Source organism: Lichenostomus cassidix, chromosome 25 (assembly GCF_008360975.1).
Source record: "Lichenostomus cassidix isolate B80296 chromosome 25, HeHo_3.0, whole genome shotgun sequence".
Taxonomy (NCBI): Eukaryota; Metazoa; Chordata; class Aves; order Passeriformes; family Meliphagidae; genus Lichenostomus; species Lichenostomus cassidix.
This window is the reverse complement of record NC_139505.1, coordinates 1,181,790-1,204,444: the sequence shown is the minus strand read 5'-3', so window position 1 is coordinate 1,204,444 and position 22,655 is coordinate 1,181,790. Positions and strand designations below refer to the sequence as shown.

At 49.9% G+C, this 22,655-nt stretch overlaps 2 protein-coding genes across 5 annotated transcripts; both read right to left on the bottom strand.

Moving 5' to 3' along the window:
* Positions 1–71: 71 nt before the first annotated feature.
* Positions 72–7,464, bottom strand: GOLPH3L (golgi phosphoprotein 3 like). Its single transcript, XM_085082714.1, has 5 exons — positions 7,319–7,464; positions 6,621–6,812; positions 1,961–2,092; positions 1,726–1,840; positions 72–1,115 (listed from the first exon to the last, which is right to left on the bottom strand). Exons 2-5 carry the CDS (start codon positions 6,798–6,800, stop codon positions 688–690), a joined length of 855 nt encoding a protein of 284 aa, XP_084938840.1. The 5' UTR covers positions 6,801–6,812; positions 7,319–7,464; the 3' UTR covers positions 72–687.
* Positions 7,465–8,013: 549 nt separating this feature from the next.
* HORMAD1 (HORMA domain containing 1) lies at positions 8,014–22,648 on the bottom strand. Of its 4 annotated transcripts, none has more exons than XM_085082248.1 (13): positions 22,525–22,648; positions 21,612–21,663; positions 21,090–21,234; positions 20,735–20,798; positions 19,155–19,191; positions 18,657–18,683; positions 17,950–18,017; positions 15,501–15,652; positions 14,674–14,930; positions 14,170–14,233; positions 11,456–11,520; positions 10,674–10,757; positions 8,014–8,953 (listed from the first exon to the last, which is right to left on the bottom strand). In XM_085082248.1, exons 2-13 carry the CDS (start codon positions 21,642–21,644, stop codon positions 8,873–8,875), a joined length of 1,077 nt encoding a protein of 358 aa, XP_084938374.1. In that variant the 5' UTR covers positions 21,645–21,663; positions 22,525–22,648; the 3' UTR covers positions 8,014–8,872. The 4 variants fall into 4 exon arrangements, 3 of the variants coding, with proteins under 3 accessions (XP_084938374.1, XP_084938376.1, XP_084938375.1); XR_014856478.1 differs by lacking the exon at positions 22,525–22,648 and adding an exon at positions 10,999–11,072 and having other exon boundaries at positions 8,933–8,953; positions 21,612–21,824; XM_085082250.1 differs by lacking the exons at positions 10,674–10,757; positions 22,525–22,648 and having other exon boundaries at positions 21,612–21,824.
* Positions 22,649–22,655: the final 7 nt, after the last annotated feature.

Below are 22,655 nucleotides of genomic sequence, written 5' to 3'. Positions count from 1 at the left end.
GCGCTGCCACTGCCCCCCGAGATGCCAACCCCGGCAGCCGCACCCACTGAAACACGGACAGACCCTGGGCCTGCAGAGAAATACGTTTAAGTGAACTACAGGAGAATAAAGTGGGGGAGGAAGGAAGGGGGTTGTGAACAAAAATAATCACAGTTTAACTCTTCTTCTTACTAGAAAGAGCAGCTGAGCCGCAGGGACACAGCCCGGGGGTCTTTGCAGAGCTGCTCCTCCATGGAGACACGGGGTGATGTTTGGGTACCCCGACCCAGGGAGGGGGTGATCCCGACTGCCCAACACCCCCAAACCCCACCCCAGGAGGGTGTGAGTTCCTCATGGGAACCCGCCGAGCTCAAAGGCAGGACCTGCGTGTGGGAGAGGCACCCGGGAGCCTCCCAGCCCCGTCTGTGCTGGGCTGAGCCCCTCCAGGCAGCTCTGGGGCTGGGGCTGCACTGGCCTCAGACAGAAATCCCCAAGGGCAAGGAGTGAAGAGCTGCTGCCACCTCTCCCTGGAGGCACGGGGCTGCGGTGGGCTGGGCTCTCACCTCCCAGCCCTACCTGGGGAGGGGAAAGCAAAATCCCCTGGTCCCTCCCCAGGCTGAGCCCCCAAACGCCCCAGGAACTCCACATCCCTCTGGGGAGACCCCTGGCTCCCATCAAGGGTCTCCCCCACGCGGCGTGAGGGGGGATTTAGGACTTATTAAAGGCTGCCAGGACGGCCCAGATCATCTCCGTGCCCCTGGCTTTGGCAGCTTCCACCTCAGGGTCCATGTCCAGCAGGTCCTTGGTCCTGTTCATGGCCACGTCGTACTTGTCGTCGGCCAGGTTGGCGAAAACGTTCTCCAGCACGTCCGAGGCGTGGGCCAGCACCAGCAGGGCCAGAGTCCTGCGCTCCATGCGCTGGGGATCGTTCACCCAGCGCTCCAGGACGCTCTCCTGCAGCTTCTTCACCAGGCGCTGCTTCTCGGAGGCGTTGCTGACGGGGTGGGTGGTCATGTCGAAGAGCAGGAAGTTCTGCTTCTCCGTGGTCAGGATGCCTTTCTCCACCAGCGCCTTGGCCAGCCGCTCCCGCACGTTGCGCAGCTGGTACTGCAGCTTGAAGGGGTTCCAGGTCTCTCCTGAGGGATGGGAGAGCTGTTCAAGCTTTGCTTCCCCATCCCAGCACCTCTCCACCCTTCCATGCTGTCTGTCTGTCCTGCACAACCCCTGGGCTCTGTCACAGGAGCCCTGATCCCTCGGCCTGGCTCGGAGCCACCTCTCCCACCTGGCAAAGCTCCGAGCAGCCACAGGCAGCACATCCCAGAGCAGATCCCTTGCCAAAGCCTCTTCCACCCCTGGGTCACCCCAGGCTTGGTCAGGCCTCAGCAGGAACTCAAGAGGAGCAAGGTCTAAGTCTTACACTGAGCTCCCAACAAAAAAACACCCAGAAAATCCTGCTCTGTGCCCAAACTCAGCCTTCCTGTGCTCTGCCCATCTCCAGGGAAATGACCCAGTGATCCAGGCTCAGCCCATGGAGAGGGGCTTTGGTGGGATTTGAAGGTCCAGGGTGATTTTGGAGTTCTCCCCTGCTTTTGGGGTTCCCTCACCACTGGATCCTGGAGCTCTGGATGCAGCGAGTGATGCTGGACCTGGGACCCTGCATGGATTTTGGTGGGTTTGGGGGGGCCTGGGGGATGTTTGGAGAGGCCCAGAGGGAGCTGGGACAACAGAATTTCCACCTGGCCCTACCAGTGAGCAGCTCTATCCAGGTCTGAACAGTCTCTGCTGTCTCTGTAGCCTTGATGTGCCGGAGGGTCTCATCCAGCAGCACATCCCCAGTCGGAGCATCCGACTTCAGCAGCACCTGGCAGGAGCAGTGGAGCACAGGGTCAGGCTGGAGGCAGAGCAGATCCCTCCCACTCCAGCAGCCAGGATGGGGTGGGCAGAGCCCCAAACCCTGCCAGGGTTCCTGCAGGAGCCTCACCTTCCTCTCCAGCAGCCTCTTCTTCCGCAGGGACAGCGGCTCCAGGCGGATGCGGCCGCGCAGAGCCAGCTCGATGAGGATCCCACCCCGCAGCCCCGAGGAGATGCAGTCGTTCCAGAAGGAGGTGTAGCCCTGGGGAAGAAGATGGGAAGGAATTCTTTCTCTGTTCAGCCTCCCATCCCTCCCAGCCTGCTTGAAGCAAATGCAGGAGTCTTTCCCTGCTCCCATCTCTCCAAAGCCTCCCAGCTCTCCAAAGGGAGGGAAGGGATTTTCCCCATCAGATGAGAAACTCCCATTATCCCCTTCCTGCCCAAAAGCTCCTGCAAACACTGAGCAGTCCAGGCTGTGCCCTTCCTGCTGCACCCAGAGCCACAGGGCACACCCAGCTCTCCCCAGCCCCAGGGTGTAAAAAATCCAAGGAAAAGTGAGAAAAGCAGGAAAAGTGAAAAAGCTGTGGATGTGCCTGGGGACAGGTGAGATGGAAGAAATTCCCCCCCTGGCCCCAGGATCCCCCTGAGATTCCCTAGATGTACCAAGAAATCAACATCAGGCCTGGGAGGAGCTTCCCACCACCCACAGGGCTCCAGCAAGACCCACTTCCCACAAGAGCACAGGAGTTCCATACAGCCATGGAATGGTCCCATGGAAGGGACCTTAAAAATCATCCTGTTCCACCCCCTGCCATGGCAGGGGCATTTCCACTATCCCAGCTTGCTCCAAGCCCTGTCCAACCCAGCCTTGGACACTTCCAGGGATCCAGGGGCAGCCACAGCTGTGCCAGAGCCTCCCCACCCTCACAGGGAAGAGTTTCTTCCCCAAATCCTGTCTAAATCTTGTCTCTGTCAGTTTGAAGCCATTCCCCCTTGTCCTGGCACTCCAGACCGTTGTAAATAGACTTTCTCCATCTCTCTTGCAGCTCCTTCAGGTCCTGGAAGGTCACTATCAGGTCACTCCAGAGCCTTCTCTTCTCCATGCTGAACAATCCCAAATATTCCCCAATCCCTCACCCACCCCACCCACCCTGAAATCCTTCCTTGAGGGGGGAGATTTCCAGTCAGGGATGAAGGATGGGAACTCACATCCCAGCCTTTCCCCAGGAGCACCCTGGGGCTGCTCCAGCCCAGATCTGCTCATTGCCAGCACATCCCACACTGGCCCCAAGCCCTCTCTGAGCCTGCCATGTGATGAGACCTCATCCTGAGAGGTCCAGGCTCCAAAGGCAAAGCATTTGGGAAAGAAGACAGTGCAGTTTTGGGAAACATGACCCACAAAGAACCAGGAACTGGAGCAGGGATTTGGTCCAGCAAAGAGAAGAGAGAGGGAGAAGAGGACAAGGGAGATCAGACACAGAAAAGGCAGCAGCAAAAGGAAGGGAATGGGCAGTTCTCACTTCCACTGTGTAGAGGATTGTCCTGGGCTGGAATTGCAGCCAGGGAGACTGGAGCTGGCAGCAGGAAGAAAAAAACACCTGGACAAGAAGGCCCAGGGAAGGGCAGGGAGGGAATTCTCTGTTCCCTGAGGTTTAACACCATTCAGGATGCTTTCCAAGAGAGCTGGCACCGGTTAGGAGCAATGGGACAGCCCAGGTGACCTTCCCCTTCCTTTATTCCACTCCTCTTTCATCCCCTGACGAGAACAAAGCCCGATTGTTTCCTTCTGTTCCGGTGACAGCCAACACAGAGCAGTGTTCCTCGGATCTCAGGGCAAGCCAGGAGCAGCCAAGGGCTCAGGGAGAGGCTCAGGGAGAGGCTGGAGTGGTGTTTGAGGTGTGCCCGAGGGAAGGGTGACCCCGGTGGGACCAAAGTCACAACCTGCTGTTTGCAGGAAATCCCCAACACACCCAGAACAGGTTCCTGGTGAGAATTCCCTCTTTCCTGCTCTTTCTCTGAATAAAGAACAGGGAGGAAAGGACAGGTCCAAAAGCTACCAGGAGACTGGAGACAAAGTGACCCAATGAGTCCCTTCCCAAGGAAAACAGGCTGGGAAGAGGCAGCCCTGCCCCAGGGAAGGTTTCCCAGCCCCATGGGTGAATTCCCGTCCCCAGCAGGTCTGTTTGAACAGGGCATGTGGACACTGGCCTTGCCCAGCACAGAGAACCATAAAAGAAATTAAAACCTTTATTTGCTTTCTTCATTTCCTTGTGAGGGAAGACAAAGCAACCTTTTATCCCTGCCCTCCTGGTTTCCTTCCCTGGGTTTTACCCATGGCCTTTACAAACAAGTTCTCCAGGAAAGGGTGTGAAGATGAGCTAAAGTTTCAATTTCCTGGCCTGGAGGGTACGTTACCCTTAGGAAATTTTCAATTCTAAATCAAACCAGTTGAAAGCTCCTGGGTTACTTCCAGCTTCTGGAATCAGACTGGTTACAAAAGCCAGGCTGGTTTGCAGCCAGGTCCTCCTACATGGACAGCCTGGTACTTTAAATAATGAAATTACACCATGAGCTCATTGAATTTGGCAAAAATTGTCTTGTTTTTCCCCAGTCATCACACCACAAGTGAACACCCGAGCCGTGAAAACAGAGCCCAGCTCAGGCCAGGCTGCTGCTGCTGCCTCTGGTCGTGAGGTGCAGGAATGTGGAAGGGCAACAGGGGAAAAAAAAAAAAAAGAAAAGTGTGACAAGGTTTTTTCCCGTATCTGTTGTGCTCTCCCAACTTCCTGGAGGCTGAAGGGCTGTTCCCAGGATACATTAACCAAGCCAAGAACACCAAACACAGCCCAGGGAAAAAGCAGCCCATGGCACTCCACTCCCAGGCTGCTCTCAAATATTTGCTCCAGGATTATTTACATCACATTCCCTTTACAGCCCTGAGCTCCTGCCACTTCCTAGGTGGCTCTCAGATCTTATCTGGGGTGGTCAAACAGGACAGTCCCAGCCCCTGTCACTGTCACAACTCACAGCTGCCCCAGGCTGGATCTGTGGGACAGCTCAGCACCAGCTGGGACCAACCCAGAACAGCCAAGCTCACTGGAAAAGAGAGTCCAGGCACCTCACAAGGATTTAATTCCAACTCAAAGGAATGAAGAGAAGGAGGCTAACCCACCACAGCTCCTCAGGGGGGGAGACACACAGTAATCATGGAATCATTAAGTCTGGAGGAGACCTCCACGACCATGGAGTCCAATCTTGACCAAAGAGGGTTCCAGCAGATGGAAAGCCTCCGTAGAAGGCTCTGCTCTGCCACTGTCACCCCAAGAAGCACCCTGGGCACCTGGTTGGCTTCCTTTGGGTCTAGAATTCCCCATCTACTTGTCAGGAATAGCAGCATCAGATTACAGAATCATGGAATCCTGGAGTGGTTTGGGTTGGGAGGGACCTTACAGATCAACCAGTCCCACCCCATTCCACAGGCAGGGACACCTTCCACTGCCCCAGGCTGCTCCAAGCCCTGTCCAACCTGGCCTTGGGCATTCCATGGATCCAGGGCAGCCATGGAATAACCTGTGCCAGGGCCTCACCACCTCCACAGCCAAAGATTCCCCCAGATCGATCCAGAAGATGCATGCAGGGATGAAGACAAGGCTCAGTCACAGTGCAGGCAAGGCCAGAGCTCAGAGAGCTCAACATGAGGCATCCTCCCCTTCCCCACAGCTCCTTGGAGGCAGAGCTGATCAATGAGTTCCTACCAGCTGACAGGCACAAATCAATTCTGTCTGACCAGGATCCCTTCCCACAGGGAACAGCCCTCTGGGAATAACCAGCAGTCTCTTGTTGCTGCCAAGGAAAGCCAGTGACAGGCACAGGAGAGGAGCTCCCAGCACTGCCATTCCCACCCAGCCCCATCCCCCTGGAGCTGCACCATTCCTGCCTGGCCCAGGAGTCACCAGAGATGCAGCTCCTGCCCCCTCTCCATGTGGGTCCAGCCTCAGCCTGTGCCTGCTTCCAGCTCCCAGCCCAGCTGCCTCTGCTGCCCTCTGCCTCTTCCCTCAAAAGCCACCTCTGCTCTTTCCCACACTAACTTCTGAAGAGCAGAGCAGTGCTCAGGGTGTCCCTGGGTGTCACCTGGAGCTTTGGGACAGGACAGGGCACTGGGCTGCAGAGGAGGATGTTTACCCTCTGATACATCAGGTGAGGATCCTTTAACCCCACAGCTTTGGCCCTGGCAAAGAACAAACCCCACTTTGCTCTGCACAAGGCAGAGACATGACACCCCCAGGGCATCTCTCACCTCCTGTCACCATCCCTGATGCAGAGCTGGGGGGATGCAGTGACCAGCCATGTCCATAGCTGAGTTTGAGCTCAGACAAAGGTGGTTTGCACCAAGCAAACCAAAGAAGGAGAAAAGGATCAGATGGGATATTAGGAAGAAATTGTTCCCTGGGAGGATGGGGAGGCCCTGGCACAGAGAAGTGGCTGCCCCTGGATCCCTGGAAGTGTCCCATACCAGGCTGGACAAGGCTTGGAGCAGCCTGGGACAGTGGAAGGTGTCCCTGACCATGGCAAGGGTTTGGAACCAGATGAGCTTTATGGACCCTTGCAACCCAAACCATTCCAGCATTCTGTGATCCTAAGGTTGGTTATAAGATTCTAAGGGTGGCTTTGCTGGACAGCATTGAGAGGAATCCATCCAAACCCTTCTGGTGCTCCCTGGGAGCATCCTGTCCAGGCTGACCACAGCACTGCCACCCCACTGCCCTCGTGCCATCAGACACCTGCCTCACCTCCTTGTCCTTCAGCCCCAGGAGCAGCACCTCCTCCATGAGCGTGAGGCGAATGTCTTTGGAGTCATCGGGATCATCTTCATTCAGCTCCCTGTCCGCAGCTCCATCCTCCTCGCTGTCCGGCTTCTTGTCCGAGCTCCTGCCCTCCACCCGCCGGCCCCGGTGCGTGAGCGTCGTCATCTCCCGCTGCAGCTGGGCACAGGAGAGCACGGCTTTGCTCAACACCGCGGACAGTGACACTTCTGAGCCCCAGAGCCAAAGCCAGACCCCAAGAACGAGGGACGCTCGCCCCTTCTAGCAGGGGTTTTCAGCTCCCCTTCCCATGGCGGAGGCAGGGAGCGGCTGTCACCCCTCGACATGCTGGAGGGGACGGTGGCAGCCCCGGGCTCTGGGGAAGCCCCGAGGGGCAGCATTGTCCCTGAGCCGCACACGAGGGTTCCGCACCCCGGGGCGATGCGGGACAGCCCCATCCCACCGCCCGCGACCCGCGCTGTGTCCCACCCCGCTCCCAGCCCCGGCCCGGCTCTGTCCCACCCCTCCCGGCCCCGGCCCGGCTCCATCCCGCCCCCCGGCCCGCTCCGTCTCGCCCCGCCGGACCAGCCCCGCTCCCTCCCGCCCGCCGCCGCAGCGCCCCGCGGGTGAAGACTCCCCGCCTCCCCACGGCGCTGCCAATGCCCCCGGCCGCTGCCCGGCCTCACCGCGGCCCGGCGGCTCTGCCCGGCCCGCTCCGCTCCGCTCCGGGGCCGCGGGCAGGAAAAGCCTCCGCGGGGCTGCCGCCGCTTCCTGGGCTCCGCTGGCCCCGCCCCGGCCGCCGCTCTGACCAATGGGAGCCCGCGCGGGTGGGAGCAGCCAATGAGCGCGGCCAGGCTGGGCAGGGAGGCGGGACTTTCTCCTGTCTGTCAGGGGTGGCTCCGCCCACGCCCGCGTGTCCGCTCCCGCTCCCTGTCCTGTTCCACTTCCCGTTCCCGTTCCGGTTCCAGTCCCGTCACGGGTCCTGTCCCGTTCCTGTCCCGTTCCCGCTCCAGTCCCGTGCCTGCTTGTCCCATCCCATTCCTGTCCCATTCCGCTCCAGTCCCGCGCCTGCTTGTCCCATCCCATTCCTGTCCCATTCCGCTCCAGTCCCGCGCCTGCTTGTCCCATCCCATTCCTGTCCCATTCCGCTCCAGTCCCGTGCCTGCTTGTCCCGTCTGTGTTCCATTCCATCCCCTGTCCCATCCCTTTCCCGCTCCAGTCCCGTTCCCTCTCCTGTCCTATCCCGTTCCCACTCCCGTCTCTGCTCGTCCCGTCCTGTCCCTGTCCCTTTGCCGCTCCAGTCCCGTTCCCGTGCTCTCCCTGCTCCCGGCCCATCCCAGCCCCGTCCCCCTCCCGTCCGGCCGGTAAAGGAACACGCAGCCAAGGGTGAACGCTGTTTAATAGAGGAATGATGAACAGACATTCTTAATTTAAAAGTCAAAGCCGTCAAGAAATGTTCAGCTGTCCCCGCCCGCGCCGGGGGAACGGCTTCACTCCCATTGCCTCACGGGAGCCGGGAAATTAACGGTTTGTTGCTGGAAGGAGGAGCTGGCACAGCGTCCAACCTCTGCCATAAATCGTTTTAAGGACATCCAGGTTCTCCCAATACTCTCACACCTTGGAACAGATGCTGCCATGGCTCTTTGTAGTGGCACAGATCCATGGCATCAGAAATTCCTGCATTCTGGCACAGAATCTGGAATTCAAGGCATGAAGAGGGCTTGTTTTTCACCTGAGTATGGTGCCTTTGGTCTGGAAGAAATGCAAAGTATCCAACTCCTCCAACTGTCGAGGTAGAAAAAGCAAAAAAACTGTAACCCCAAAACTGTAACACCCTGTAACGGACACCCAGCCCTCTGGGAAGCTCTGGAAATCACCCCAAAACTGCAGGGGTTGTGTGGCAGGCAGGTTCTGGAGAAGTTCCTCGGCTTGGATCCACAGCCCAAAGGAACTGGTGAAACCTTGTGCTGTTGGAATGAATTTGCTCCGTCATCATCAGGACCTGGATGTGTCCTGAACTGGAATCAACCCCCAGATTCTCAAATCCGAGGATTTCTGGTCCTGCCCATGACCTCCTGTACAAAATGAGTCCTCAGTTCTTCAGCTGGGCTTCCTGACATTTTCATTCCTTAAAACACTCCTGTGGGACTGCTAATGGAGCAGAACAGATCCTTAAAACCCAACAGACACATGGAACAACCAAATGGAAGTGGTGAGGAGAACTCCGGACAGGTGGGTGGCTAAAACTGCTCCTTGGGCTCGCTGAGCTTCCTCCTTTTGGGCAGCACATCCTGGCTGGAGGAGAGCTCAGCCGGGTGAACCTGCCAAGGAAAACCAATTCATGGAATTACAGGTGCTCTGTGGTGTCAGAACAGGGCACAGCCCACCCCGAGCAGGACAGACGTGTGACACATCCTGAGCCTCAACCCAGTCCCTACCCAGATGTGCTGGGCCTACAGGAACATCTGGATACTATTTCCTGGCAGAACTGACCAGCTGAAGGAGGGCTGGGATGTATTGCAGCTGGGATGTATTCCTGCTGTCACAGCTGCATCAAGGAGCTGTGTCCATCAGGAACTGCAGCACAGGACAAGGAGTCTTTTCAGACTGAAAGAGGGGAAATTGAGGTTGGATAGGTGGGAGCAATTCTTCCCTGTGAGGGTGGGGAGGCTCTGGCACAGCTGTGGCTGCCCCAGGATCTCTGCAAGTGTCCAAGGCCAGGTCAGACAGGACTTGGAGCAATCTGGGATAGTAGAAATGTCCCTGCCATGGTACTGGGTGAGCTTTAAGGTTCCTCCCAACCCACACCATTCAATGATTCCAAGGTAATGTTGGCTGTTCCCCTGCACAGTTCCATTCCAGGAGCAGCCAGGGCCAAGGTGCAGCCCCAGGAAGAGGCAGGAGCACCAGGAGGGCTCTGCACCCTGGAGAGGCTGCTGAGCACCCACAGACCTCCCCTGAGCTCAACCCCAGCAGCTGTGAGTCTCACACATATGAAAAGATGGCAATGAACCTTTAGCTCTGTTGTGCTTTTGATTATTTAAAGCAACTGTGTTTTGTTTAGATTATTAAATTCATTAAGTTCATTGAAAAGGACACAGGGACAGTGAGAAAACAGAACAATGTTCTTTTCTGTCACATCACAGAGTAAGAAAAAACACTGAATATGACTGGGAAGAAGCAGGGAGGAACCTTAGAGGTCATCCAGTCCCACCCCTGCCCTGGGCAGTGACATCTGCACTATCCCAGGTTGCTCCAAGCCCCATCCAGCCTGGCCTTGGACACTGCCAGGGGTGAAGCAGCCACAGCTTCTCTGGGAATTCCATCACCACCCTCACAGGGAACAATTTTTTGCATAAAAGAAGAGAGAAGAATTCACCCCACAGGTTTTGGAGCAGGATCTCCCCACAACTCTGAGCATTTTCAAGTTGGAGATGTTGAGACCTGCTGCTGGCCCCCAAAGCCTCACTGAGCTGCAGCTGCCCAGCTCAAGGAGCAGCACAAACAGGGGAGCCCCAAAGCCATCCCCAAAGGTCAAATTCCACTCTGGACACAACCTCTGCTCCAGCCATACAAGGTGGGAAGGATTTAGCTCCCCACAAGCAGCACTGCCTGCCAGACTGACCTGATGAAGCAAATAAAAGGGATTTTTCTTGGAACAGAGGAGTCACAGAGGTGAGGTTCTAATTTTGGCCCAGTGCTTCCCAAGTAGAATCACAAGGAAGCACTTGGGGAACTGTGCTGGGGATCTCTGCTGGCACATTTTCCATGGCTGATGGATCAAACCAGCAGGAAATTTGGTTAAATGCATTCCCAACAGGACAGCAACTAAAACCAAAGAATCTCTCTCAACCTGTGTTACCTGCATGGAATCAGCTTCTAACTTTTTGGGACAGAATTCTTTTTGACACTGTTGAATCTAATGGGAATTTAGGAAGTGATGAGAATTTCATTCTGTCAATAGGAAATGCATTCAAGCTCTGAGTTTTATTCAGTGTTTGGAATAGAAATAAACAGAACTAAAGAAAAACTGATACTAACAATGCAGCTTTGGAATATCTTTCCACTTCTTGTCCTGCTCTCTGACACAATCAGTTCAGATGTTTTATGAGTCAACTGATCAACCTGAAATCAGAAAATAGATTTTGCCTTGTGACAGCAGCAAAAAACACATACTGGAGACCACAGCAGGGCTCAGTGCTGGGGCATTCACTGTTCTCTGCAGTGCCTGAGCCAAAATTGAAATATAGGAGTATTTAAATGGTTATAACCCATGGAAGTCACAGCATTTACAACTGGGTGTGCTGGAGGGCCCTGGCAGAGAGAAGCATCTGCTGGCTTTATACAGTAAATCACTCACACTTACCTGCAGCTATCCTGTTTTAAGAAATCTTAAGGACCTGTGTGAAGCAGTCCTCCACGTATAAATGCCACCAATTTCTACATGCAGGGAATATAACCTGAGTTATAAGCTTGAATTTTAAGTTTTAATCAACTTTTAAACAAGCCTTGGTCTGTCAGAATTAGCAGTGAAATTCCTATTATGTAGTTTATGAACAAGGAAATTAAATTCCCCTTTTCACTTAGTAACAGTCACAGCATCTATTTGGTTTGAGAGCTGAATTACAGACAAACAGCCTTTTGCCAGTGCTTCAGAGAAGTTCTGGAAAACACCAGAAAGTAAAATGTAAAGGAATGTTGTTGCTGAAAATAGTGACTGTGGGAAATAAGGTTTTAGCAGATTATCCATGAATCACTCAAAGGAGGGAAGAAGCTTCACAGGAGCTCTAGTAGAAGTTGAATATGACAAAGCAATTTCATACCTGAGGATTAGAAACACGTGGAGTCTGCATCCCTGCAGCTTCCTCCTCACAAGTTGAATTTTTTTCTGAAAGATGGAAAGAGGTGAAGAGTTAAATAAATCTGTTAACAACAGCTGTTAATTGTTAATAACACAACCAACAAACCACAGCAAACACCAGCTCTGCCCCAGGGCACACTTTCTAACTGCTGGGAGCAGGTGTTTCCAGCTGTGTCCAGCATGTCCTTCCCTCCACCAAGCACTCTGCTTATGCTTTAACTCATTTCCTATCCCAGCCTCCAGCTCACATCACAGGTTTACCCTCTGCAAGAGTGAGCTTCACCCCCAGCTCTGTTACACACTGCCCTGCTGAAGGCTTGACTGCAGTGGGATTTGATTCCAAGCCCAAAGCCTCAGGAGCCTGTTTTGCACTGCAGGACAGGGCAAAGGCCCTCTGGGGTTACTGTAGCCCAGCTGTCCCTCCTGTCCCTCCTGTCCCTCCTGAACCCACTAGCCCCAGCAGCTCCTGTCTGTGCCCCAGCCCAACCAGCAATTCCAGCTGCAGAGCCCCTGTCACTGCCTGCAGCTGCAGGAACAGCCCCCAAGGGGGAACAGGCAGTTCCAGACAGTTTGGTTGCTGTTTCTAATTCATGCTGTTTTTCTAGGATACAGAGAAAAGCATGGAATGGTGAAGGGTGCCTGTGCATCAGCTGTGGAAACAACAGAAGAATTTCAGGGTGACAAATGTGTTTCCCTGTGTCTCATGGTTCCTGTAAATAAAATATTTGCCAGCTCCCTGAGACAAGCCATTTGCTGGATTTTTGCAGGGGTTTGGAACTTTTGTGACTTTTTAAAAGAACCAGACACAACTTTATGTGGTAATTCCAGTTCTGCAGCCTACTAGCACTGTCAAGGTAAAAATGTTTATCTACACACACTGTTTTCTACACATTTCCACAATTATTTTTGAGCAGCATGGAAATGGCAGCTGGTTTGGCAAGGCTGCACATGATACTTCTCAAAAAACCCCAAACCCAACATTCGAAATGCTTTCTGCACAGCAAATGGGTTCCAGATTGTCTGGATGCTTCCATACAGTCCCTCCAAGAGAAGCAGATCAACAAGAGGCAATTCCTTTTTCAGTTTGTTTGGCAGCAAAGTTCAGTCTTCAGGCCCCTGGGCTAAACTGGGAAATGTGAAAACAAACCATCCCCTGCTTTTCCTAGTTTATCTAAAATCTGAAAAAGAAAGTCCTGCGATCCCTGAGGACAATGTGGTGTCTCATGGTTTGAGTTGGAGGCAGTCTGGGTCCACATCTTGGAGCTCTGATTAAAAAGCACAGCAGTGGGGAGCTGCCAGGGCATGTTTCTGAAGGCAGCTGTGGCCAGACTGGGGAGTCAGGACAGTTAGTTATTTACTGACAAATTTTATTTACTGTTAGGAAAAACACTTGAGGAAACTCATTTTTCTGTGAGTCATACCAACAAAAATACTTTCCTAGAACTTGTACCTATTAAAGTTCTCCTACAAGAAAAGGCTGAGGGAATTGGGATTGCTCAGCCTGAAGAAGGCTCCAAGGAGACCTCAGAGCCCCTTCCAGTGCCTAAAGGGGCTCCAAGAGAGCTGGAGAGGGACTTTGGACAAGGGCCTGGAGGGACAGGACTTGGGAGAATGGCTTCACCCTGGGGGAATGGCTTCACCCTGAAAGAGGGCAGGGTGGATTAGATGTTAGGAAGAAATTTTTGCCTGTGAGGGTGGTGAGGCCCTGGCACAGGGTGCCCAGAGCAGCTGTGGCTGCCCCTGAATCCCTGGAAGTATGTAAGGCCAGGTTGGAGCAACCTGGGATAATGGAAGCTGTCCCTGCTCACGGCAGAGGGTGGAACTGGACGGGCTTTAAGAGCCCTCCTAACCCAACCCATTCTGGGATTCTATTCTGTGATGGCAAAAAAGTTCACTTGCAATTATCATCCAAATGCTCCAGTACACAGGAAAAGGGGAGCAGTGCTCTGACTGTCCCCAGAGCACAGGCAGCTGGAAAAGGCACTAAAACAGGAAGCAGCATGGACAAACATAGAATCATTCATAAAACAAAACACATTCTGGTGAATTTCCTGATTGTATCAGGAGCAGCAAACCACAGCCATGAGCAACTCCCTTTGGAGGTGTTTCACATGGGCTATTAAAACATTAAAGCATAGTGAGATCCTGGGCTACTGTAGGGGGAAAGGTGGCTAAAAGTGGGATTTCTGCTGCACTGAAGCTCTGAGGATAGAGCCCAAACAGCTGAGATTGAAACAAAACCACACCTGAATCGTTTGCTTTGCACAGAGAATTTTGCTTCCCAGGTCTGCAATAATGAGCTCAAGAATGCAAGACCTCTTCAAGCTTTAAGTGGAAAGTCAATATTAGTAAAATCTAACTAAACTAACTAAATAAGTAAATGTTGGTAAGAATCATAAAAGAAACATCAAACAAAATTTATTTCTAAATATAAACCCCATTCAGTTTAGCTTATCTGATAAAATGGAACAGGAGATCAGAATTTTTGAACACTAAAATGAAAACACACATTGGGTAACCAAGTACTTCACAGAATGAAGTCCTGACAGAAAATAAAGGCACAGTCATATATGTGAAGAAAATAATGTAAATTTGAATAGAGAACTGAGGGGTTTTTTTAGTCACATCAGGCAAGAAGTACAACTTAAAGACTTGAAAAATATATACAAATGTTACCTTGAGCTTCTGCAATATTCATGTGATTCTTATCTTCCACTTTATTATCCAAGACAGGATCTTCCTAGATTAAGAAACAGGTCTGTCACTCACTGCAGACAAGGAAGAAGGTTTCTACTCAGATGATTAAGGCCAGATTTATTAGATGGATTTTTCATGGTATAAACTGTACTGGAGTAACTGATTGTGCCATGGGATGAAGAGAGGTTTCATCTGGGCCCTGTGCTGGAACACATGGCACTGTCCCCATGACATGAGCTGCCTCTGCTGCTCACCCTGCTGCTCCTTGTGCAGAGGCACTGCTTCAACAGTGACAGGCTGCAAACTGGAGCAGTAAAATTAGGGCAAAAATGTATTGAGGACGTATTGTCCTGCTTAAACATATCTGGAGGCAGAGGCATTTTATTGGTGTGAAACAATTATTGCAGTGAAACAATACTTTTTCTAGATGATCCACCACAAAAAAATGCAAAAAGCTACATAAAACAAAGTCTGTGCTCTTACATTCACGTCCTGACTTTCTTCTTCTGGATCATCTCTGCTCACCCCACACACCTGCAGAGGCTCAGCAATCTCTCCCTGCTTTAGGATGTTCTTATCAACATTTTCCATGCGCTGTTTCTCAGTTGTAATTTTCAGTTTGAGCATGTGAAAAGGTGTTGGCACTTCCCCCACATTCAGGTACATGGGCTCATCATTAAATATCATCCCTGCATACTTGGCCTCCCTGAACCCTGGAGGTTGGTAATCAGGGGGTGTAACTGCAGAGAGAATTCATTACATGTGTTAGAATGAAACGTGTTCTTGTAAAACTAATTTTAACTCTTGTTCCCTTTAAATACTGCAGAAAAACTGTGTGGGGAGGGAAGCAATCAATATTCAATTTGTAGTAAATGAAGTTTTCTCTTTACACAACAGGCAAAGCCAAGTTAAAGCTCTTTGGAAGTGTTTGTAGATACAGAGAGAGAAAATAGATGCTCTGATTTGTCATTGTAATGCAGTAACACACTCTGAAAGCAGAGCCAGACTTTTGGACAGTCATCCAACTAGAACTAGGCTGGCAAACTGTGTTACAGCCCAACATACTCTGGGAAAATCCAACTGTTTTAAAACAGACCCAAAGCCAATGAAGTCAGTGCCAGGATTGTGTTGCAGTGAGATCACATCCCATCCCCTAGGAGCTTAAAAACTGTCATGAGAAAGAGCATCATGTGGGGTAACCTCATTTAACAAGTCCCAGCAACCACAAAGATTACACACTGAAATATTCCTTTGGATTGCTTTCCAGTGTCTGAACACAGCTGATAAATCAAGGTAACATGGCAATGCACCTTCATCATAATATAGGAGTTTCATGGTGAGGCAGACATCGTTGGGCAGAGGGCTCAGGTTCTGCATCAGGACGTAGATCTTGCGGATGAGGAGGATGCTGGCTTTCTTGGTGTCTGCACAGGTGATCGTGTCCTCTGACTTCTTATCCGTGCTAGAAATAGACAGAGTGGTCAGATTGTTTTTTACATACAGAGTAAGCTGTCTCTAATATTGAGACACAACTTTGAACAGCCTATGAACATGAGAAACATCCCATTTACTGCCTGAGGTCTGAGATCACAAGCACTGCAATTCCTAACCCTGCCTAAGTGAATCTGCAGGTTCTCTGCCCCTTGGGAGATCAAACCCTGAGCCAGGGACATCATGAGAGGGTTGGGGATCAGCACCTGGCACCAACTGCTCTGTCCTACATCACACAGTGCTTAAATACCCAAGCTGAAAGAAAGAAAAATGTAGGTAGTTGTGAAAGCCCCACTTCTGTGAAGTCTTACCTACTTGCTTTCCTTTAATTAAAGTCACACAATTGACTTGGACACAAAGGGGTAATGATAATGAACTTCATGCCCAAGTGATTCTTGGCATCCTGCTCCTACATTTCCATGTTCCCATTCCACCAGCAGCTGACCCAAATCCCACCTCAACACTAAAACTTCTCCCTCTGCTCCCCTGCTCCTCCCAGCCATCAGCTGAGGCACCTGAATTACTTCCTTGGGTGTCCCTGTCTTTTGGAAGCATTCCCTGAGCTGTGATGGATTCAAACCTCTCCGCCCTCTCCAGCTGGCTATTTCCTGGCAGGCTGGGGCCAGAGAAGTAGCTTCACACCTATTTTCTAATTAATCTGACAGGAATTTTTGCTGTTCCACTAAGACAACCTGGTGTGGCCAAGAATGACATCCCCTCCCAGCAAAGTTTGTTACAAACCCTTTCACAGGCAAGGAACCAAACCCAGCCCAAGGGTCTGCAGCACTGCAGCCTTTGCTCTTGTAATTTAATAAGCAGTTTATGCAGGAGGGAAGCTAGGAGGAGCTTGTTAGGTATGAACCAACTACATTTCAATTACCTGCCTTAAAATAAGCCATTTCCCTGTAACTGGGACTGAGCAGTAAATCCCTATGATGGAAGAGGACATGGGGAGCAGCAATGTGTCCCTGAAGCTCCATCAGGAGCACAGGGTGTCACTGCCCACAGCTGCTGCCAGAAGTGCCCTGATCTCAGCACATGGAGAGCTGAGCAGGGCCTTCATTTTAGACAGTTTTGGGAGTTGAGTGGGTGAACTGGTGGGGTCAGTGTTTCTCCCCAAGCTCATTAAAAGCCCCTGAATTTCTCCTTGAGTTTGCCAAACTGGCACAGGGGAAGTGGAGCTGTGGCTTGGCCGAAAAAGTGTAAAAACTGAACAACAAACAGAAGAATTCTGAAGAGATGAAATGGCTAGGGCAGCTTCATAGAATCACCAATCATTTAGGTGGGAAGGGAACATAAAGCTCATCCCAGCCCACCCCTACCAGGGCAGGGACATTTCCACTATCCCAGGTTGCTCCAAGCCCTGTCCAACCTGGCCTTGGACACTGCCAGGGATTCAGGGGCAGCAACAGCTTTGTGGCTAGCACAGGTCTTTCCCATGAGAACTTTCTTCTGTGTTTTATAAACAAAGATAAAGTTTGGATGTTGTTAGAACAGTGTCTCGAGATTTGGACAATTCAGGCCTGGCCAATCAGGCCTAGGGGGAGGTTTCTGACTGACCAATCTGGGTGACCTCTGAAAAGTCTATATAAGTTGGATTCAAAATAATAAAGCTCTCTTTTCTATGCCACGCTGAGAATCCGGGTTTCTTCTCTGCTAGCGGCTCAACAGCGACACAGCTTCTCTGGGCAACCTGTGCCAGAGCTTCACCACCCTCACGGGGAAGAATTTCCTCTTTACATCTAATCCAAACCTGCCCTCTGCCAGTTTCAACCCAGGGGTTGTTTCCCCATGGCTGGGGATGATGCCCAGTGTCCTGACAGTAAGCTGATCTCAGCAATGGGAATCCCAGTCATGACTGAACCACATATCACAACACCTCTGCTTTCCTTAATAAAGTTTACATTCCTGTTGTGGTTTCCAGGTATTTTCTATCCTTTTTGCTAAATGAGGAATTCCATGAAACATTCACTATCCCCAGATAAGTAAATCTGGTATTAAGCTTCACCCTCCATACATGGAATAGCTCAAAGATCCTGCTCACAGAGCATCAGACTGGCATTAAGCATCATCTTCTGAGTGGATATTAAAATTACGAGCATCATCAGAACAAATTATTAATTGTATTTTAGCAAGTCTAAGCTAGCAGTGTATGCTGATAAATCAGTCTTAAGATCCAGAATTTTAAAAGCAAACAAACAGATCAAATCCAAAGTTCTGACATTCAGGGGTGTGCAAAGGGATTGTAACACCATGGAGCAGACATACCTGCCAAAATCCAGGAGTGGTCCATTGTGGGTGTACTTGAACTTGAAGTGGTAACACTCCGTGACTGTCTGCAAACAAAGCCAGTAATTATTAAACTGACCAAGTGCCAAACACACTCCTGCTGCAGCTCTGGTCAGTAATCTATTAACCTTTAAAGAAAATAACTACAGCCCAACAACTCGCATGGAATACAGGTTTCTAATCCTCTAATGATTAACAGTAATAACATATATACCTGTCAGCTAATAAAAATTATTACTCTTTTCCAGGAAGCACCATGATAAAGTATTTTGAAAAAACAGCTTAAGTTTTTAGCATGAAATATTCCAGTTTTAAGTGCAATGAAAATGTTTCACACACAGAATAGGTGGGGTGACTCCCAGTGGGTTTTGTGTTTTCCACAAATGTTCCATAAATTTGTTAGGCAGAGTTAGGATGAGGCATCTTTATGGACATCTCACTCTGCAATGACGTTTTGGTTCCTTGCACCAGCCTGAGAAAAACCTCACACTTGATACTCAAATGCAATTCCACACATGCCAATTCCCACTCACTGCAGTGACTTTTACACTTTATATTTTAACATGTTCCTTAAAAAAGAAAAGGAAAAAAAAAGTGCATGTTAAGTATTCCTGCTTGTACACACATTTCACTAATATCCATATTATCATCAGTCACCCTGATGATAATAATTCCAGCAGATTTACCTGAGGATCTTCTGGCTGGGTATAGACCTGTATTTTTGAAGTAAAGAGAGTAATCAGAATGAGAACTGCACATCCCTCAAAGAATGTCCCTTAAAAAAGTGTCCCTACTTTTCAGAGATACTCACTGCTAGCACAATCTGTCTCAGCTGTCAGGAACATAAATAGAGAAAGAAAAAGATCATTAAATATATTTCATAGCCCATTTCTGCTCCCCAAGCTGCTTTGTTTCTCTAGCTCTGGAATCCAACACAGACAACTAAGGCCTTTTGGAAGAAAAACCTCTTCACTCCTTTTGAGGAGAGGACTCGAGTGCAGAAAACACCTACAGATTCCTGGCTTCAGTGCTGCTGTTTACAAGAATTTTATGCAGAAATGCCTGTGCATCCCACACTGCAGCTAACTGACTTAGCTACTCCCTGAGCAGTCCTATAACTACACTGGTAGATAATGGGCTTAAACAAACGTTTCAATACAATTAAATGAGACTGGAGGACTTACATATTTCTTCTGCAAGGCATCATAGCATCCCAGCATCCTGCAAAAACCAAATAAGATTTTGGCCATCTACTACTAATTTTCACTTTCTTCTCACTAAATCAAATGGCACCAAAAATGAACCTCTTATGTTTATTCTTATTGTATTAGAGCAATAAGTAATACTTATTCCACCATTCTTTCTTATTAGCAGCAATACAAGCAATGTCTGTCTTCGTAACACCAAATCATCCCAACCTCTTGGAAGAAAAGTTAAGAATATAATCTGTAGGTAAAATCATTTATCAGTAAAAACATATTGCAATACTTCCAACATCTTCCAACATATCTATTCATTAATCAGGGGAGCAACTTGGTCTAGCTGAAGGTGTCCCTGTCCATGGCAGGGGGTTGGAAGAAGGTTAGCTTTAAAGTGCCTTCCAACCCAAACCACTCCATGATTTCAACATAAATCAGTAATTCAGCTGAACAGCAACACTGCTGAAGCACAAAGGAGTTATTACCTTTATTTAGACGTTGCCATTTCCTTTATATATAACACCCAAACAACAGTCAAATAGAGAACCAAAACTTACCCTAATTTTTTTCTGACCTTCCTTTCAAATTGAGTCAACAAATGAAAATTGGTGTGTAAGTGATGCTGGGGCAAGAAAGGCCACTCCCCTGTGAGCTCCCAACAGGTACCACACCCCTTCCCACAAAACCAGGGAGCTTGTCCTTGTCACCCTCCACAGGCTGCCTGAACTGCCCTCCCTGTGAGGGAAAGGTGAACTGCACTCAGCCTCTCCATTTCCTCACCCATTAAGGTCCATTAAGAAATTCCAGGTTACAGCAGAGGAAGCTTTTCCCTCCCACCCACTTTGTGACAGCACGTGGCTGATCCCACCTTTTACATCAATTCTCAGCCCTCACTGCCGTGGGATGAAAGAAGCAACATTCCCACACCTTGTACACGGGGGAAAAGTGGGAAAAAGTGGGGAAATAGCCTTTATGGAGGTAACAATATATAGGAATATGTAACTAAGGCAAAAGCCTTAAACACTGATTTCTAAACAGCAAGGAGAGCACCAGGAATAAACCTCACAGTTACTGTGAGAAGAAAGAAAACAGAATCAACAGCTGCAGTCCCAGGTGACACAGTCACTCAGTTGTGGGAGTGCTCAAGCAGGCAGATTATCATTGGCACAACTCTGCCCTTGACCAAGAAGCCTGACAGTCACACCTCTTCTCAAAGTCTGTGAGCAAAATCTTTAAATTTCAGATGCAAAACAGCAGCATTGGGCCTCCTGATCAACTAGAGAGGAACTACTGGTTAGATTTTTGCATTTCTGTGCAACCTTGAGCACCCAAAAGCACCTAGAGGAATGAAATATAAAAGTATTTTATATTTTTATATATAAACAGAAATTTGTGCTCTCCTAAGCCCTGAGAGGAAAACCTTTCTGGAAACACAACTGTCACATCTACAACAAAGGCTTTAGGCTGCTCCCTCTCAGAGAGAACTTTTTCCTTCAGATGTCCAAACAAGCAGGAAGGAATATTTGAGCTAGCAAAGTGTTACCTGTGTGCTGGAATCAACCTACCATTTCACCAGCTGGGTAGAGCCAGGACAGTTTTTGTCTTCCCGCAGAATTTTGACACAGATATCTCAAAAAACAAAACAAAATCAAAACATATTTACTTAGGACAAGGTGCAAGGAAAAGTCAAGTTCATTCCCTAAAAGTGCATATCATGAACCAAAATTAACATTACTGACAGGTATAAGCAGAGTTTTAATTGCTGAGTTAGCAGCAGCAATAACAAAATTTAATTAATGCATTAGTGAAGTTTCCATTACATGCACTGAAATGGTTTCCATTCATTAAAAAGACCAAGTGGCTTCAAAAACAACCCAAAGACAACAGATTTTGCAAATTATCATGGAAACAGCCCATTACCATCCATGTATCTTGTTCCATAGGCACTTTCAGGAAAGATTCCCCTCAGGTAGGTGATGCAGGACACTGCCACTGCCAGGAGCCTCTTCACCAGCATCAGGGATTGCTGCTCTGTGGCTATTTTCTTAGGAAATACAACTGCACTCTGAAAATCACAGAAAGAATTCAATTAAAGTGTACCCACGGCAACAGACCTGTACAGGCTTCAGTCCTGTCCAATGACTTCATTTTAATTTAAGTGAAAAAGATTACTTTTGTGATTCATAGAGTTAAGCGTATTCTTAACACTTGGTGTTATTACATTTATAGGACATTGCTGGTATCTACCAAGTGCACCACAACAAAGTTCAGACTATTTTTCTACATTTTCTTTCTATATATTCTTTATTCATTAACCAAAAGACTGAATTAGCCTGTAACTTTCAAGTGAAGAAATATCACAGAGCACCTGGGTGTCCTATTTCAGTCAAAACTCCCCCATTTTCCTCATTACTGTGCTGAAAATACACAACAAAACCGTACCACAGAATTCCTTTGCTTCTGAGCAGTTGCCATTCTGCAGACACTCTTGTGCCTGTCAGTGGAACACCTGCATTAACACCTGGTGAGGAGAAGGGCAACAAGGCCAGCCTGCAGCTCTCCAACTTCCACAGGGCATTCCCTGGATTCACAAACAACTCCTGCACATTCACCAGCTCAAACAAACCTGTAATTTTCAGGAAACAGAGCAGGACAGTTAGTCTAAGCATCCCCAGTATCAGATTCTTGATTTTCAGAGCAGCACAGGCCTCCCCTGAGGCTGCAGGATACAGTAATTAGAATATTTATATCTGTACTTATGTGAAATATGAGCCTCCAAAGGCAATGCTTCTCATTGCTAACTGGCACCCAACCTACAGGATTTTCAAGGGACCTTAAGAAAAGGCTCCCCACATTTCCAACACCCCCAGGCTTGGGTTGTTTCCATCTGTAATTTAAATGAGTACGGGAGAAAGAGAACCCTCACCACCCTGAGCCCGACTCCACACAAGCCTTCCTCCCAGCTCAGAAATACCAAATGCACCCACGCCTGAGGCCACGGAAAACACCCTTCCCAAGATGCAAGTTGGCTCTGGATCATGGAGGGCACCAAGCCTCCCCTCAGCAAACCCTCCATAAACCTCCCCACCCCGATCGCCGCACGCGGCTGAGCTCGGCCCCGCTGGGAGGAAGGAGCTGCTGTTCAGCAGTGTCAGCCCAGAAAACACCACCTGCCTCCTCGAGGGAAACTGAGGCAAGCGGCGGACGAAGGCGTGAAGACAGAGTACTGCTGAGTAGCGAGGGACAGGGGGCAGCAAAACCGCGGCGGTCAGGGCAAGTTGAGGGAGAATCGAGTGAGAACTGAAGGAGAACGTGAGGTGGAGGGAGCTGAAGGAGCGAAACCCCGTCCCCGCACACCCGCTCACCCTCACGCCCGGGGCGCCCTTTCCCGCCCTCGCCCTCAGCGGGCTCTGCCGCGGGCCGTGCGCAAGCACAGGGGCGGGGCTCGCCCTCAACCGCCGCCTCGCGCTTCGCGCCCAAGCGCCG